The 19,423-nt window shown below is 32.7% G+C and overlaps 1 protein-coding gene across 3 annotated transcripts in view; it reads right to left on the reverse strand.

Annotated features, from left to right (window-relative positions):
• The window catches only part of LOC149792815 (uncharacterized), a 77,501-nt gene that overhangs the window by 27,000 nt on the left and 31,078 nt on the right, over positions 1-19,423 (reverse strand). For all 3 annotated transcript variants that reach the window (XM_089971269.1, XM_089971268.1, XM_089971267.1), the window contains 12 exons: positions 17,804-17,956; positions 15,927-16,121; positions 14,803-15,051; positions 14,192-14,396; positions 13,727-13,899; positions 12,864-13,028; positions 12,356-12,478; positions 10,626-10,751; positions 7,497-7,628; positions 6,554-6,670; positions 5,719-5,973; positions 701-829 (listed from right to left, as the gene is read on the reverse strand). In XM_089971269.1, coding sequence (XP_089827395.1) covers positions 701-829; positions 5,719-5,973; positions 6,554-6,670; positions 7,497-7,628; positions 10,626-10,751; positions 12,356-12,478; positions 12,864-13,028; positions 13,727-13,899; positions 14,192-14,396; positions 14,803-15,051; positions 15,927-16,121; positions 17,804-17,956 — 2,022 coding nt within the window. The remainder of the gene's footprint in view (positions 1-700; positions 830-5,718; positions 5,974-6,553; positions 6,671-7,496; positions 7,629-10,625; positions 10,752-12,355; positions 12,479-12,863; positions 13,029-13,726; positions 13,900-14,191; positions 14,397-14,802; positions 15,052-15,926; positions 16,122-17,803; positions 17,957-19,423) is intronic.

A 19,423-nucleotide genomic window follows, 5' to 3' on the forward strand; every position in this document is an offset into this window, starting at 1 on the left:
GGTATCTTCATGTATTAAGATAGTTTTGGAAGGAAGAACGTTGTGCAAGGGAGGTTTCTGCCAGGATGCAATCTCCACTACGACCATTATGATTATATTTAATCGACTATTGAAAGGTAATCGTCTTGTTTCATCTGAATTGGACGATTTAATTACGTCTATTTCCTACTGCTATCCCAAAGCACTGGCAAATACCGTTCTTTCTGACGCGGTTAAATTCAAATTGGACTCAAGCCCAACAATCGTTTATCTTCAAGGAATTTAACCTCACAATATCGTAACGAAATACTAAGTACATATTTATGGAACATGTTTAAATATTCTGTAATTTACTGATAAAAGACCAAGACTAAAATTATGCATAAAATGTAAAGTCTTAATTAAATTCATTAAACTTCATTAAAATGATGAACGATGATTGTTTCAGATCACTTCCCCTTCTTCAGACTAATTTTGAATCTATATTAAACACTAAACACACACACACACAGAGACATATATATATATATATATATATATATATATATATATATATATATATATATATATATATATATATATATATATATATATATATATTTAAGGAACTATAAAGTTGTGCCCCCAATGTATGTAGTACATTGCAATATCAATCAACTATATGCTCATTTGACTACTAGAGAAGCGTATACTCGCATAATTAAACTTAGATAGACTGTACCTCTACACCTTGTGATGTTGCTGGGCTCAACTATGAAACCGGGATCGCACGTGCAATAAAATCCTCCGATTGTGTTAATACAGAGCTGTTCGCATACATTCAGCACCGGATCCATACATTCATCAACGTCTTGTAAAATGAATATAATAAAATTGCAATTCAGTAATATTATTTAGTTTAAAACATAGTTGCAATAAATATTATAGTAGTATTAGCATTACATGTACAGTGCTAATATTATAGTCGCAGCAGTGGTGGTTATGGTGGTAAAAGAAGAAATGTTAGTACTAGTAATACTAGCATTACTACTATAACAGTAGCAGCAATAGAAGTAGTAGTAACGATATTATCATTAATAATGCGGTAGTAGTAGTAGTAGTAAAGTAGTACTAGTAGCCGTAATAGTGTCAGTAGTAATATTGGCATTATTAACAATATGAATAGAATCGCAGTTAGTTCTAGAATTAAATAAATATTATAGTGGGGGGGGGGAGATTAAATATACACTGTCGAATTCACTATGTAAGGTAAGTACATTCGTATAAGGAAACTATTAACATGTCTCATTTTCTTTAAGTTTTAGCTCCTCGTATATAATGTTCTTGATACAATTATAGCATGTATACCAATCTTGAAACAGCTATAGCATTATAATACTCTCAATATAGTAATAACACATCACATAATTTTGATAAAATTATAGCATGTATAACAATCTTGAAACAGCTATAGCATTATAATACTCTCAATATAGTTATAACACATAACATAATTTTGATACAATTATAGCATGTATAACAGTCTTGAAACAGCTATAGCATTATAATACTCTCAATATAGTTATAACACATCACATAATTTTGATACAATTATAACATGTATAATACTCTTAATACGGTTATAACGTGTACAATAAATTTTACACAGTCATAATATTATAATACTCTTGATATTATGATATTCATGGTAGAGTTATAACGTGTATAACATTCTTGATACAGTTGTAACATGTACAATACTATTGATATTATAATATTCATGGTAGAGTTATAACGTGTATAACATTTTTGATACAGTTGTAACATGTACAATACTATTGATATTATAATATTCATGGTAGAGTTATAACGTGTATAACATTTTTGATACAGTTGTAACATGTACAATACTATTGATATTATAATATTCATGGTGTATAACATTTTTGATACAGTTGTAACATGTACAATACTATTGATATTATAATATTCATGATAGAGTTGTAACGTGTATAACATTTTTGATACAGTTGTAACATGTACAATACTCTTGATATTATAATATTCATGGTAGAGTTGTAACGTGTATAACATTTTTGATACAGTTGTAACATGTACAATACTATTGATATTATAATATTCATGGTAGAGTTATAACGTGTATAACATTTTTGATACAGTTGTAACATGTACAATACTCTTGATATTATAATATTCATGGTAGAGTTATAACGTGTATAACATTTTTGATACAGTTGTAACATGTACAATACTATTGATATTATAATATTCATGGTAGAGTTATAACGTGTATAACATTTTTGATACAGTTGTAACATGTACAATACTATTGATATTATAATATTCATGGTAGAGTTATAACGTGTATAACATTTTTGATACAGTTTTAACATGTACAATACTATTGATATTACAATATTCAAGGTGTATAACATTTTTGATACAGTTGTAACATGTACAATACTATTGATATTATAATATTCATGATAGAGTTGTAACGTGTATAACATTTTTGATACAGTTGTAACATGTACAATACTCTTGATATTATAATATTCATGGTAGAGTTGTAACGTGTATAACATTTTTGATACAGTTGTAACATGTACAATACTCTTGATATTATAATATTCATGGTAGAGTTGTAACGTGTATAACATTTTTGATACAGTTGTAACATGTACAATACTATTGATATTATAATATTCATGATAGAGTTATCACGTGTATAACATTTTTGATACAGTTGTAACATGTACAATACTATTGATATTATAATATTCATGATAGAGTTATAACGTGTATAACATTTTTGATACAGTTGTAACATGTACAATACTCTTGATATTATAATATTCATGGTAGAGTTGTAACGTTTAGAATTATAACGTGTATAACATTCTTGTTACAGTTATAACAGGTACAATACTCTTGATAGTATAGCAAGTATACTAATCTTGATACAATTACAGCATTAGAATAGTCTTGATACAGTACTGATTTAGCTCACAGAACATTTTGAGGATTCCATTTTAAATTTAAGGAATTCCTCAAATGTTTTAATGCGAAATGTTTGTATCTGTTTAATTTTAAAACTTATAATTAAGTGTTATACGTATGTCATTTATAGCGTGTGTTGGCATTTGCCAGTGATCATGTTTTGTGCATATTTAACTTGTATTCTAATGTGACGTATTTAGGCTCGAATAAGCAGTCACACAAGAAAGAGTGAAAACAACAAGCTTTAAAAAAAATTACCAAATTATTTATTTCCCTGGAAAAATACTGTAAAAATGAAACAATAAGAACTTACGGTTTTAAGAATCAAACCCAAAAATAATCCAAGAATAATCCACGAATACAATTTTAGAAGTCCTAATAATGAAATGTTTTAATGAATTCAAATTCGAATCCCGACGAAGAATCAAAGATGGAAGGCGATGACGTATGCTGTATCCTGCATATTGTGGTTGTATAAGTTCCTTGTACAAATGCAAGAAATAACACTCCGGTGTTGGAAATCCGAATAAAAGTTTTAATAAATGTCTTTGTTCAAGAATTCTGTAAGAGCTCACATATATTTCCAGGAACAAAACAATTAATTCTTTTGAATGCAAATAATTTGAATAGATATAAAAATAACTCCAAACTAACACAACAAAATAAGCACCCTTACGTCCCAGTGTTCAGAAGCCCGACTGAGATATCTCTCTTCTCTCTCTAAGCGTCACTATTAAAGCTAAGCAATTAGCAATTTCAGAAATGCTTGAAATGAGACATAGAGGATCACGTGATCATGTTTACATGTAGCTCCAGTATGCCCTTGATAAAAACCAACCATTTTATTCCCAGAAGAAAATTTTAAAAAGTTATTTACTTCACTAAAAGCTATTTACAAGTCGAAGGTCACGCATCCAACACAGCCTCGATCTCAGCCTTATTATTCCCACGATAAAAATAAGTATAAAAAAACAGAACTTGTTCAGGTGACTGTTACTAATTTTGAATTAAGGTCGGGAACTAGGTCAGCTTTATATGTTTACAAATGAATCAGTCAAGGTCAAACTATTTTCTGAAGAAGAAAATCCAAATCACGTAAACAAGATTATATTATAATAGCATGTAAATTTTTTAATCTGAAAAACAAACAATAAAATTTAAATAAATATGAATTAAATCAGATATAAGTAACAGTATTTTGTGCCCGACCTTTATCCATAACTGAGGGTATGTGTTGCTCCTACCTGACTATGTTTTGTTATCTTCTAAACAATATGTTACATCGCTGTTACTAGGCAATGATTTCAGATTACATTGTAGTGGTATTATTATTTGGAGGTAAAAATTATTACCTGAGATTGAATTCAGGACATTAGTATTCCTTAAGAAACTATGATCCACCTGCTCTTTCAGAGGTAGCTTGCTAACATTTAAGGAAACAGACTTGAACTTTGTTTAATTTGTTTTATTGCAACCCCTATTAGGATGAAAGAGAATTTTCATAAAAATGATTATTGCGACATTTGTAAGGTGCAGAGGTATACAAATTTCTTTGCATCAGAATTACTCATTCCTATCTTAACAACTGTCTTTAGAGGAATCTGTGTTCAGTTTTCATTTGAGAGGATTTATTTGACTTTGGATTAAATTAATGTTTTGGAAATCATTGTCAATTCATTCGAGGACATTTTCAATACTATCATTGTTATACTTCAAGACCGTTGGCACATTAGCTCATTCGATGTTATTGGCATATCAGCACATTCAAGACTGTAATTCATTTGAAGCAGCGTTGGAATTCATTCAGAACACTCTATACTTTTATGCTTGTGGTAGAACTTCTAGGACTATTTGGGATATAATTCACAATGCTGTAAGTTCCTCTTAAATTTCACTTTGTATTCTAAGGAATTACATTATTTGTTTAATATTAGCAAACTTGCTGGTTTTCGCTCTTTTTCTGTTACTTAGTTTAAAATCATATAGTCATAATATTATATATCCTTTCTAACATCCCTACCTCCGAGATAAATAATGTTATTTGTAAAGTATTATTAGCATAATAATATAATATATAATGTTTTGGAGATATTTGAGAAATGTTTTGAAGGCATCTTAAAATTGTCTTCCTAGATTTTAATATTTTATATTTTTTATATTTTAGTGGGTTGGTAACTATCGATCTTTTATTTTTGTTTAAGTCTAACCTTATCTCTAAGGATATTTTCTGAATTTGTGGAACTTCTCAACCTTATTGGACGCAAAAAGATCTTTGAAACTAACAAAAGTATAAATATTGTCTGAATTATTATAAGCAAATAAAATCTCAATTTGTGAGAAATTAGTAAAACCGAGGTCAAGATCTTAAGTTCCAGTATGTTTTATGTCGAAAGTAATTATTTAACGGTAATACGAGTTCTTCTGGTTATAAAGATATGATATGGCTAAGTTAGGCGTTTATTATTATTAGTATTATTGGTAGTAGTAGTAGTAGTAGTAGCTGTAGCATTTATATTCTCTTTAATTTAAAGTTCCTTGCTTGGCAATTTTATTGAAATTTGTCAGATAGAATTAAACATTTGTGATGTTTCTAATACCTCAGTCTTTGGTTATTATTTGATTTACATTTTCTGACCTCGTCAGATTTAATTACTATTAAACGCTAGACACATATAGTTGGCATTGCGAACAAGCCTGACTACATATTTAATTGCATGCTTTACTACGGTTCAAGCTCACCTATGCATGTGTTGTTTTCATTTACAGAGAATCCATCGACACAGTGGCATGCGTACGAACCGTTAGTATTCACGCATGTTTTGTAGGTATCTCCGCAGATGTTTGGATCACTGCATTCATCGACGTCATCTTCGCATGTCTGACCTGTCCAGCCCTTTCTACAGATGCAGCCCCTTACAGGATCACAGCGGTCAGCTCCACGGCCACATTCACATACCTGACTGCAGTTTTCGCCATACGTTAACGGATCGCATGCTAAATTGGATGAGTAATTAAAAATTAAAATTCTATTATCATTTTGTGTTTAATTGTTATGAGAAAGTTTAAACGATTCACTATAGGATTGAAGTAATTACAATTTAACCTCGGGAGGGGTGGGTGGGATGGAGATAGGTATATAACAATATCATGACAAACTAAAGAACAAAAATATAAATGTATGACTTGAAAGAAAAGCCCAGCTTCAATACGTCCATACAAATGTTAAAATGGTCGATGTCTTATATACATTAAAAGCCATTCCAATTCTTCGGTTGATAAATCTATGTTTTTCTTAGTTTAAACGGGACTAGATAGAACGTTTTTACAGATACATCTATGTTTTCCAGTAAGCTACGTATAGTCTGTACTCTTACGGAACGTTCACAAAAATTCTACACTGATTCATAAATGCAGCTAAATACATATGGCATGTAATTTTTTTCCTTGTAACATTATGTTTCAGACAATTCAAACATTTCATACCTGTATTTTAAAAATAATATAATAAAATGTTTCACATGATATTATGGGATGCTTCAAGACTCTGGTAGAAACTTTACTCCGCATTGCTTACATTTGCATGCTATTTTATCCCCGTCTAGCTGAAACCCTGGATAGCATGTACATTGGAAGCTGCCGAACGTGTTAGTGCATCTCTGCTGACACGAATTTTGTGAGCATTCGTCGTCATCTGTAAGTGTAACGTTAGGGTTAGACGAGATGATCAGCATACGTCTAAGAGGAACACAACTACAGAGTTTACAAGCATGTACATTGAATGTCGCTACTAGCCTACCACTATATAAGAACATAGTGTTATAACATTCAGCGACTCTGAATGAAATGACAAGGTACAGCACATAAGCCATCCCTGTATTAAAAGGCGACCCTCGAAGCAATTTATTTAATGTATCTGGGTTTGGAAAGAGACTGTAACCTATATACACTCTGTCGCTACTGTGTAAGGTACACATACAATACTGTCAATCGGAACCAGTAAAAATATTTTACACGTGAACATCTGGTTCATAAGTCACAAAACTCTCTGAGCGCAAAATTTAAACCAGACCTTAAAAAGCGCTATGTTTAATTTACCTCGATTACGCAAGTTGTTTTATTTTTGTTTTCAAATCAGACGTAAAACTGCAAAATTAAAGCTAAATCTCTCAGGTTTATGTCATGGTTTAAATTTTGCAGACCATTCGATAACTCAGAAGACTGTCGACAATAAACTCGACTTTAGAGAACTTAAAGATAACAAATAGGCTAATTCTAGAGCTTGATTCAGTTTTCTCACCGCATAGTTTTATAACTACTTGAACTTCACAGACAAGGCAGAGGACCAGTTAAGTTACTTAAAACAATTCCGTACATCAAATAGATGTTATTAAATTTAGAACATACGTTGAATTTTATGATTCATAGTAAATATGAATTCATATTCCAAGTAATAAACACAGTTATATGTATCTAAAAGGAAAAGTTGTCAAGTGTCATTTTTTTGGCAACTGTATCACCTTCACAAGACCGTCTATCCGGAGATAAGTGAAATCCGACTTTACAGAAACAGGTTGCATTGCCGTTTTCACCTACAGTACAACCAGCAGTAAAACTGCAGTTCATACGAGAGCATGCATCCACAGGAACACCTGAACAAAGGAAATATTCGAATACTATTAAGTATGTTAATGTTTTCTTATACTAGTTTCGCCACTACTTATATTCGATAAAACGCTGTAACTCGCATGCAAAGTTTTAACAAATGACAAAATAATAGCGTCCCCTACGAACTGGTATCTTTTCAGGAAGGATTTGTAATTTGGGAATATATTTTGTGCTTAAATCACCTTGATACTCTCTGTATCTTCTTCGAATCTAGATTTATTATTTTTTCTTATTATTATGACACTCGAAATTGATAAGCCCCAGCCACTTCGCCCACAAACAAACGTGCTTCTAAACATATGTACACATACAAAATCTTGATTTACATCTCGTATGATTGTAGAAAAATAATGATTAGATGCATAAAGGGTATGGCAAAATTCACTTTAGGTAAATATCTTACGAGTGTCTTTTGAATGAATATATATATATATATATATATATATATATATATATATATATATATATATATATATATATATATATATATATATATATATTGGAGAAAGAATATTAGTATAGTATGTAAGCGTTTCAGTAATATACCACGAGATGTATACATTTGAAACGAGACTTGCCGAGTTTAATTTTGATGAAAAATTTATAGAATCATTGATACAGCGTACATACAGTACGTTTTATTTTATTTATGTCACATACAAAATACATATGTTTGCCCTTTGAACGGAGCTAAGATTTACTACATGCAACTGTGTATTGATCGAGTGAATGAACTCCTCACATTCCAGAGTGTGTCCGCTACAAAATGTAGTTCTATGCCTTTTGTGGCTATTCACAATCACCTTTGCATATTGATAATTTGATTGTTTTCCTTTTTTAGTTTCTATGTTTCTTCATATTGATTAAATCAATATAATACATACTTATGATTTAATTATGAAAGATGGTTTTAATGATAAAAGTAGAGCACTACAAATATATGGTTAGCTACGCCATTCAGATGAACGGTGGCATTCACGCACCGGCGCATGGACATTTTTTTGGAATAGTGGTAATAAAAATATTTTTATATATTTACAATTGTTCTAAGTCATTATTCTGCTTTAGTAACAGTACCACCGAACTTATATTTCTCTCTCTCTCTCTCTCTCTCTCTCTCTCTCTCTCTCTCTCTCTCTCTCTCTCTCGTCGATTTGACTTTACAATTGTCTCATCTATTGGTCGGTTTGACTTAACTTTTACCGTCATTCGTAAGTCCAGAGACAACGTGGGAAGAGAAATGAAAATTCTCTACCCTCGTCATTTCTCTAGATTTTAGCCTGTATCTTGCTACGTCGGTCAAGAGAGAGAGAGAGAGAGAGAGAGAGAGAGAGAGAGAGGGAGAGAGACCTTTGGACATTTTCATACTCAGTTAATAATAACTGATTTATAGAACATTATGGTTTATTTAAGAAACAACAACAAAAAATCATTAATTACCGAGAAATTTACCCTGTAATGTCGACATGGTTTGCAACATTGTATCAGTGATTACTTAAACACTGTAGATAAATCACAAGGAAACTGCCCACATACTATTATGGCAAACCGCATTCTCGTAAGTTATTTGGTGTAATTTCAATTTTAAGGTTTTAATCCAGCCTTAATTCCTTTTCTCTCTCACTGCGTAATTTGTCCGTTATGTATAAGAGGGGAGGGGGGACACAAAGCAGAAAGAATTGTGATGAAAATGTGTCCCATATTAAATTCATCTAGAAAACGGGGATTATTAATATTTCTATCGTTTATTTCATACGTCACTAATGATTAATCTGTGGAAATGTATCATTGATCTAGAATCAACTGCAGGCGGTCGCAAGAATGTTTATATATCCGGATCACAATTTGATATACCAATAGTATTGATATATCAAATTGATTTATTACAACTCTTTAAATGCGATGTTATGTTTAATGTATGTGGTATAAATATATAATTGTGTGTGTGTGTGTGTGTGTGCTGATATACTATTATATGTCTCTAATTTACAAGTGGATCAATATTAAGATATTATCTGAGCTTGCTTTCTCTGTGCTCAGCATTGTTATCTATATTTGATTTAATTTATATTTGATTTGATTTAATTGTTTCTTTTGTTAGTTTGGTTTTTGGTTTATTCCATTACATGCCATTGTAATGTAATTTTTGTTACTGGATTTGATATTTTCCAGAAATTTAGTTCAGTTTTTCGAAAAGCTAATATTAGAACTTTGTATCTAAAGATGACCGAGTTCCTGACTTTAATTCATGATATTAAGTAAACAACTTTTTTCTTTATTTTAAATTCTTTCTTAGTCTGGGATTCATAGAGTGAAATAGAGGCTGTACCATGAGTACGTGACTTTAGACATGTAAATAGCTTCTACGTCATTCTAGAAACATGTAGCAATTATTTCGAAATTCTGGTTTTACAGGAAGATTTTACGCAGTAGCCAGATTTAATAGTGTTGTTTTGTGAAATCATTTCAGTTGGGCTTTAGACAATTAAACGTCAAGGTGTCTTTGTGACTGGTTTGAGTTAAATTTTAATTTTTCTTCAAACTATTTGGATTCGAAGAGATTATTTTCCCCTGGAAATACATGTGCTAGGAATTAATTCTTGGACAAAGATAGCTATTGAAGTTTACAGAATTCAAACACAGGAATATTATTTTCTGTGGTTCAGCAAAGAACTGTTGACACTTCAGTACTATACTGACTACAGTATGCGTTATCACCTTCCATTTTAGATTTTCTTTGAGACTCGAACTCAAATTCATTAGAAAAATGTATTACTAGGACTTCTAATTTTTAATTGAATAATGTCCAGCTTTTGCGAGCAGAGAGAGCACGTAACGGAATTCTTAAAAGTGAATAAGCGCAGATGTCGAAATTATTAGTATGTTTAAGTCTAAACCCCGCGCAAAGATAATGTATGATAATACAATGAATGACTTTAAAATATATTCAGTTGCATGTAGTTACTATTGCGCTATCTTACCTTTAATGCATTGTTTGGTAGAATTATCATATTGATAACCGGAGAAGCATCTGCAAGAATATCCCCCATTTGTGTTGGTACAAATTTGTTCGCAGTCACTCTTTGATTCTTCACATTCATCGATATCTGAATAAAACAAATAAAGAAAATAAAAAAAAATTCTGAGGAAGTTTGTAAACCGAGAAATCAATTTCCCTTTCAAAATACATCCAAAGCAGAAATACTAGCAATGTTCATCAGCTAATCCAGGTATGTGCAACTCGGTGCTGGCTGGATAAGTTATTTATAAAACCACACCCTTTTGAAGTTTGAAGTTTGCACGTGCCTGATTTAATCGGATATGTGAGAAAGCTTGCTGGTAGCTTCTCGTGGGTCGGAGGTTCTTTCTGGGGTTTTCCCGGGTTCTTCCTCCACCATTAATACTGGCCGCCATGTATAGCCTATCTTGTGCTAAAAAATGGCGTTAAACCCTATAACAACAGTAACAACAACAGCCTGATTTAATACCACACTTTATGGTCTAGTCGTAACTAATTCAACAAATTCAGCACTATAAGTTAACATATTTTCATGGACATACATTGTATAGTTTTGCTAAATTTAAAATTCATCGGTACTCAAACTCGTGAGTTGGAGAATTGGTCCTCCTTTTTCCAAAGAAGGATGATAGTTTGCTATGTCCTCATTTTAGAGAAACCACGAAATCCACAACAATTGGTACCCGATCACAATTAGCGAATTAAGAGTGATAAGTGATTTTGGAAAACAAATTTAATGCTAATAATGTCTGTTTCCAATTTTATTTGAAAATACGTTTTTGTTTGTTTGTTTTGGTGGTTTTTTGTGGGTTTAAAAAAAAAAGCTGTGTTTGTCCTAATTGTTTCATGCTCTTATTTTCTACTCGTTCAAATATATTATAAACATATTTCATCCTATAACTATATGTTACTTCCAAGTATGTGTTTCTCAGAAATTCTATCTTTCATTCCCTTTCGCTGATTCCTTTTATACGTATTGCCTCAAGGAAACCACGTCTATAATTGTAATATTCCTCTCAATTAACTGCATCGCACCTTCCTTTCTTCGCCTTGGAAACGTCTTATGAAATGTAATTACATATTTACACAAGGACAATACATACCGTAATGTCTGCAAGCATTTATTTAGATTTCGAAAGGAAATTCCAATGGATTAAAGTTACTTTCGAAATTTCCTAGCAACATTTGAAAACAGAAAACTACTTAATATCGTTCTCCTTATATGATTAATTACTAAGTACTTTAATTATGTCAATTACTTAAAAACATTTGCGCACGAAATTCAAACACTTCAATATCTGAAATAATATACATGGTGCACATTAAACAAGTCTGAACCGGCCTGATCGTATAGTAATAACAAGTTAAATGCATCAGACTATTTAAATCTATTTTTTCAAAACTCTTTATCCGATTTCTTGCACATTGACATGGGATCTGAATTCAAATAAGTATTAGTCAATGTATCTAATTAAGACCAAAATTGCCACAGAAAACGCGATGAGAAACTGAATTTAAAATCACATGATTTAGTATAAATCAAAGGGAACAATTTCTATCTTATTCCAAAAATAAGTAATGCTGGAGAAACATATACAAATGACATTCATTAACTAATATGCTGACAAGATAACGACTGTTATCAAGAAACTATGGCTTATTATCCCACACAAAAAATCCAGGTGGACTCACCTTTGCACGTCTTGCCGTCTCCGTTCAAACGGAAGGTCGACATACAAGAACATGAAAAACTACCTTCAGTGTTTAGACAGATCTGTGCACATCCATCTCTCGCTTCCAAACACTCGTCTACATCTAAAATAAGAATTGTTATGCTCTCTCTTGAAAACACATTAAATTTCATCATGAACAAATTATGCAGTACGGCTCTAAAGTGCTATGAACAAATTACACGGCATGTCATCAGATAACAAGAGCCATGATGCCTAGACAATTTTCTTTAAGTTTCGAATGTAAATGTTTGTTCTTCATAATCCGCTAAGTAAATATCGCAAATCGCATTACGTAAAATATGTATTTATCAATTATAATAGACACCTATTTTCAAGCCAATATCTAGATTATATGCTAAAAATTAGGTCCGGAATGGTTTGTTAAAATCAACCGTATCATAACAAATATTATATAACAATTCGATGATCTAGGCTATTTATGTATGATAGTTGATAAATTCCCTTACCCACACATTTTCCATCATCGTTGCTTCGGTATCCAACTGGACAACTGGAACAATTGTAGCCCACACCAAGCAGCTTGTGCAGAGAAGGAGGATTATCCGTGCAGTTTCTCAAAGATGAACATGGAGACGAGGCACAACCGTCCAGGTCTTCTTCACAATTAGGGCCTGAGGTGGTACACATGTAACAATAAGTGTCATCGATCTATAACAATTAGGGCCTGAGGTGGTATACATGTAACAATAAGTGTCATCGATCTATAACAATTAGGGCCTGAGGTGGTATACATGTAACAATAAGTGTCATCGATCTATAACAATTAGGGCCTGAGGTGGTATACATGTAACAATAAGTGTCATCGATCTATAATTTCATAGAAAGGTAATATATTTACGTTTTAATACGTGCTTTTGTTCCAGAAAGCAAACGAGTTTTAAACAAACCCGATCAATCGATGAAGCACGCCCATATCAAATTTGTGTGCAAAAGAAATTAAAATATGTTGTCATTACGTATCACCAATGCATATATTATGACCACACGAAAAAAAACAAGAATCAGAACAATTCGTGATTATTGTTTTGAAAAGGTCTTATTATATGTGTTTTTCTGTGTAAACTGCAAGAAAACCATACTGCCTCGTGTTTAAAAGCAAGATAACCCTGAACGTATTCATGCAGTAAATGCAATTTATTATTTAACCAAACACTTCATTTGGGGAGATAACTGGTAATAATACTGTGTCTTATGAGGAACTTTTTTTAATCCTGTGAATAGTCATATTTTTCTAAGTTTTATTTCAAGTTATTGGGTATCCGGTTTCAATACGAATTTTATTTCACTACTATTATTATGTGTGCTTCACCTGACCAATACATGTTGCAGACGCATCTTGCGTATTTAAATTTAGCCGTTGTTCGGTTGTCGATACTGTATGAGGTGTAATCGCAGTCGCCGCTATTGTTGCATCCAGAACAAAACACGATTGTTGGTTCAATTTGATTCGATAGTACGCCTTTGTCGTCCTCTGCAATGATGCTAAAAAGGGTGAAATAATTAGGACTTGCAGACAAAAGAATGATGCTCCATCCTCAGACTCAGAATAATAAGTAATTGGTAAAAACATGCAGATAAAAGTACAGCAAAATTACAACGCACAACTTTCTGCCCACATTACTACTTTGCTTTTTATTGCGCATAAACTATCATCCAAGGCAATATAAGATACTTCAGGAAAAAAGCTTTTTTATCATCTTGTGGGTTTTTTTAATAGGTCGAAAAATTTTTTTGAACTTCCTAGAAGCTGATTAAATCGGTGTGAAAGATATACCTTATTTCTATGGTGGAATCGGAAGTTGTCGAAAATGTTACAACTGCTTCACAATGATCATTTAACTGAAGTGTGGCTCCAACGTTGTTTTTAATAAAACGATACCCAATGATCCCATCATCTACGCCCTCTACAGAAAAGCTTACGACTGTGTTCATATGTACTTCTACAACATTTGGTCCTTCTATGTGCGGAATCACATTTTCTGCAAGTACATGTAGAAGTTGAGTTTAGTGCTTATGTAATAGACATGCAACAATCCACTAATTTGATCGCTGATTTGAGAAACATTTCAACGTACAGACAAAAAGGACATCCGATGTCTTTTAGTAGCTTTCAAAGAACAACAAAAATCCTTTTCATGATACTGAATGATATTAAATCAAAGTTCCCATAAAGGAATAACAGTTTTTTTAAAAAGAGTTTAGTTAATACTAGACCTGCATTGCCCACATATATCAGGATAATCTATATATAGATGTTGAAAAAGAATAGTAATTACAAGTTTATAAACAGAGGAGTTTATAACTTGTTCGCTAAAACATAATATGTAAATATGATAGACAGATTTCTTTTTAAAAACGTACTCTTAGTAACAAATCTTGACAAACCTATTTGAAGCCGTGTCTCTTGTGTTTCAGCTGATATGCGATGAGTTTCTTTCGCAACATCATCGTTTCCGGTAAACACGAGGTCAAATATACATTCCTGATTTTGTTCCCCACATACAAGAGTTGCATTTCGTACCTCTTTTGGGTCAGCTTCGTCAAGAAATTTGGGGATATAGTCTGGATGAGCAAAATCTGTGTGAGTTTTTCCAGTTGGATAGCGAAATATTGTATTTGTTCCATCGACAGCCCCTGGAAAAAGAGTGTTTGTCTCTAAAAATGTCGTTATGGATGATTTTGTTAATTTACGTTCATTCTATACTATGAAAGGCGCTTCAAACGGCCGAAATTTTATGACTGCTGGACCATGTTTCTTATCAAACAGGAATGAAATTTCGATCGAGCCACTGCTTTATTCAACTTGCAGTCCTGCGAAGATCTGACGCGCTACGTCACAAATTCATTCATTCATTCAGTTAACTATCTATAGAAATCGATACAATGTAAATTCGAGAAAATTGTTCAGTTTTAATTTTCGAACGAAATGATCTTTGACTAATATTTCAAATCGTATGAGACCACCACCTTTTGCTCTTTGGGTTGTACGTAGAATGGAGCTATTAAGGCCTCTTTCAAATTCTCCATTATCTCCGTTAACATTCAAGTATCAATGCTTTTAAGGTCCCCTAAACCGCCCAGCAATGACAAACTATATATGGAGTCATAAACTACGTGTTCTCTGGTTAGGAAAAATTATATACCAAGCACATGCTCTCTGTACGTGTAAATTAAGATCTTCATTCGTTAGAGTTACACATAACATCGAATAATTTGGATAATGAGGCAAATATTATCAAATATTTGATGATTCTTTTCATAATACTGAGTAACGTATAGTGCCGCATTCATTCATTTTAGGTGAAGGTAATGAAATAAAAGTGGGGAAAATAAACTCTTTTACTAAGGATTTGTTTTGGAAATTCTCCGTATATACATAGAGGGCCAAAGTAATGCATGTTGTAACCTAGTTGTAGCTAGTATCTTAAAATATCCTAATCATGTCAATTATATATGCATCAATCCGTTTCGGAAACGATTCAATTTGGAATACGTAAAACATGGCTTACAGCTCTGACCAAACTGGAAAATCTCTCTTTCCCGTATGTTGTCATTTAGCATTGTTCCATTGGAACAGATAAACTCATTGGTACGGCTGCCATCGAAGTTCCCTAGAAGTCCCCTAGTTTGTCCTTGAAATAGTGTCGGGATAACGACGGATACAGTGAGCATTTTAACTCCCATAGAGACTGACATGGAGATGCCTATGAAAAGAGATATATAATTACAAGACTAATATTACGAGGATTACTTCAAAACAAAATACTCTGTCGTCAGCTACAAAGATATACCTGTTAACCAGGAAAATTCAGCACAGAATAAGGGGTTAAAACATTTTTGTTAACAATATATCGCAAAGATTTTGCATTATTATAAAACAAGGCCATAAAAGCTTTTTAACCCTATTTTAATTTTTTTTCCACCACTACTTATTACAAAAAGTATTTATTGCCAGATCAAGTTATATTGAACAAGTTATTATTATTATTATTATTATTATTATTATTATTATTATTCCAATATTTGTTCGGTTCCTCTGGATCATACTCGCACATGATGTGAAGTATATTCGTGTTTTGAAAGGTCCAAGTGCAGCTAAAAACGTTTGGAAAACATCTCTAGTTTGGAGCTAAGCTATGTCCGCACCAATCCCAAATCTGAAAGCATCGATGGATTTAGCGTTGACTAGGCTGGATTTCAGTGAGTTCCATAAGCAGATTTCTGATAGGAAGAAGTAGTCTTTATTTGCGTTAAACTCTGGTGAAGTGGACGTGATATCTGCATGAATATCTTCTAGTGCAAGCTGTTGGATGGATATATTGCTGCGGGGATGTCAACTAGCTGGTGTAAAATCCGATACATTATAACAGCTTTTGCTTGTTATCGTCGGACTTGACGCTCTTCCCATCCCAATGCGGATAATCGTCAATAGTAAACCGTGCCGCCGTACGTTGTACTGCTTCAAATTTAGTAATGTTTGATTTTGGTATACGCTTACTCTAAAAACGGATGTACCAAGGATTTGTTGCACATTGACTTTACTTGTTCGGAGCCTGTGGACATATTGCTCCGAATGAAGACTGTGGTGTTGTTAGCATTCTTTGCAACAGAGACAATGTGGCTGTTCCATGATTAGGTGCTATCGATGGTGACTCCAAAGAATTTGACCTAGTATTCTTGACCATGGATGGAATATATGGCTGCGACGGTCCATCTCTTATTTTCTAATTCTGATGACCTCTCACTTGTAAGGATTGAACCCAATTGGCCATTCGTTTTCCCATAAAGCTTGGAATAGGAACGTTTGGTCTGTAAATATTGAAGATGTTATGTCTTTCAAGAATCCTGACGAAATCTGGTCAGGAAATGTTGCTTTATGTGGGATAAAGTCTTGGCAGATTTTAGGTACCCTTTTTCATGATTTTGGATGGCAAGAGATTCAAGGAAAGCATTGTTAAAATCGTACATAAGTTACAATAATATGACCGAAACTGAGAAAAAAATATAAACCCTGCTCAATATCCGAGATGTCAATGAATTAGGATTTCAAATGGAACTTTTCTGTAATTCTAATGAAATTTTAATTTCGTGGTTGCCGACTGACCAACTACATACATAGTCTAAGTTAGTCAAGGAATAAAACTTCTAACAATACGGATGAAGTGTTTGTTTTAATAAAGTTCCTATTTACAAATCATATCTGGTTGACATACAAACTCTAGATTAATTACAATGTGCAAACATATGTAAAGACGGATTGATGGACTTTGGTTTGTTTTCTTTTCCCTTCACCTAAATGACAAGAATAGGGATTATTTTCATATATATATAAAATTAATTGCAAAACAAGCACTATAAATCAAATCAAAGTTATGAAATGTTATACCTGAAGCAAATACTGCGATGAACGCCTTCTTTTCATTGTCTCGGAAGAAAGATACGTTTTCGGTATCAACGCTAAAAGATGTTTCGTTTGCGAAGGAGATAGTATAGTCATCAAAATTGTTACTTGATCCGGTCTTCGCAAAAACTGAAAAACCTGTAACATAAAATACAGCAATATGTTACAAATGATGTTTTGACTTTTATAATTAAAGCAGCAGTTCTGAGAATGAATGAGAATGGAGAAAGTTTGGTAAATATTTCGATTAAGAAAAAAGAAACAATCTTTTCTTTGTTGTACTTTCTTATATAAAAGTTATCTCCCTTATGGCACAATTAAGTGTCATCGCTTACGATGCTGTCATGATCTTCAAGAGGTGGGACGTTTCTGGCTTACCCCAGTGGCAGTGTTACGCTGCTTTTTATTCATTCAATAATCGGTTGTCAGTGCAAAATGCTTCAACCTCCATTACAGTCTGTCCTGAATTATATCTATTTACTCCAGGTCTTCTTTTGCTTTCATCTCTGATTCAACATCGCAACCTACATTTGGGTCTTTCAATTTTTCCTTTCTCCAGCTGGAGCTAGTCTCTTTAGGAATGATTGCTGTTTATCGTCAATCCCATTTTGTCCACACATCCAACGCTAATTTGTGATTGTTACATTTAGGTTATTCATTCCAGTTCTCTCGCAGACCCCTTTGGTTTACACTTTATGTGGTCACCTCGCCGTCTTGATCTTACGTAGGCATTTTCCATTAAAATCCTTCAACTTTAAATATTATACAGAGGTGTTGTTCTTTCATTCTACAAAGATAATTTGCATGATTTCCAGACGATGTATATATTACCAAATGAAGCGGAAGCGTTTCTTATTCTGATTTTTACCCTGTTCATGATGCCTTCATTTTTCAAAAAATAGGGCTAACAAGGTAACCGATGTAGTTTCCGTTCGATGCGATTTTCCTATTGTTGCTTTAATTGATGACCATTAGTTTAGTTTCTTTTCTTTTCTAGTAAGTTCAACTGCAACTTCTTCTAAGCTTAGGTTACTGGTTTTCATTTGCAAATATATTCTTGTGCGCATAAAGTTAGACGGATATCTTTGGCATAATCGTATGGTTTTACTCACTTGCGTCCATTGCATCATTCATAATTTCAGTTTTAACTCCTCACTAACAAAAAGGGATTCCGTTGGCATATAATCGTCTCATGACCGTGATGTTTTGTAATCATTTTGCCAGTTTCCTATTAATCCTGAGATTATCAATTTGATTCTGGTTATTTTCAAAGGATGAAGTCTATGGTACTTAGTAATATATTTGTCTTTTAATGTTATCCATCTTAGTTACTGATTATCTTCAAATGTCTGCTAACAATTTTCAATTCCCGATCCTCGTCCCAACTGATTTTTACCAATAACAGGCTCATCTACAATGTTGTCCTGTGCTGCAATTGCATTCAGGTCAAGAGATCGCGGTTTTGAAACCTTAGAATTTTTTTTGTTTAGTTCTGTTTTGAACTTTAATTGGAAGCAGAATGTTAATTTTGAGTACTACGCTTTATTTTCCTTCTCTTCTTCTTAATTTGAATACTGTTACTGTCAAAACAACCAAATCGATGAG

Source organism: Sinohyriopsis cumingii, chromosome 9 (assembly GCF_028554795.1).
Source record: "Sinohyriopsis cumingii isolate HCF-2022 chromosome 9, ASM2855479v2, whole genome shotgun sequence".
Lineage (NCBI taxonomy): Eukaryota > Metazoa > Mollusca > Bivalvia > Unionida > Unionidae > Sinohyriopsis > Sinohyriopsis cumingii.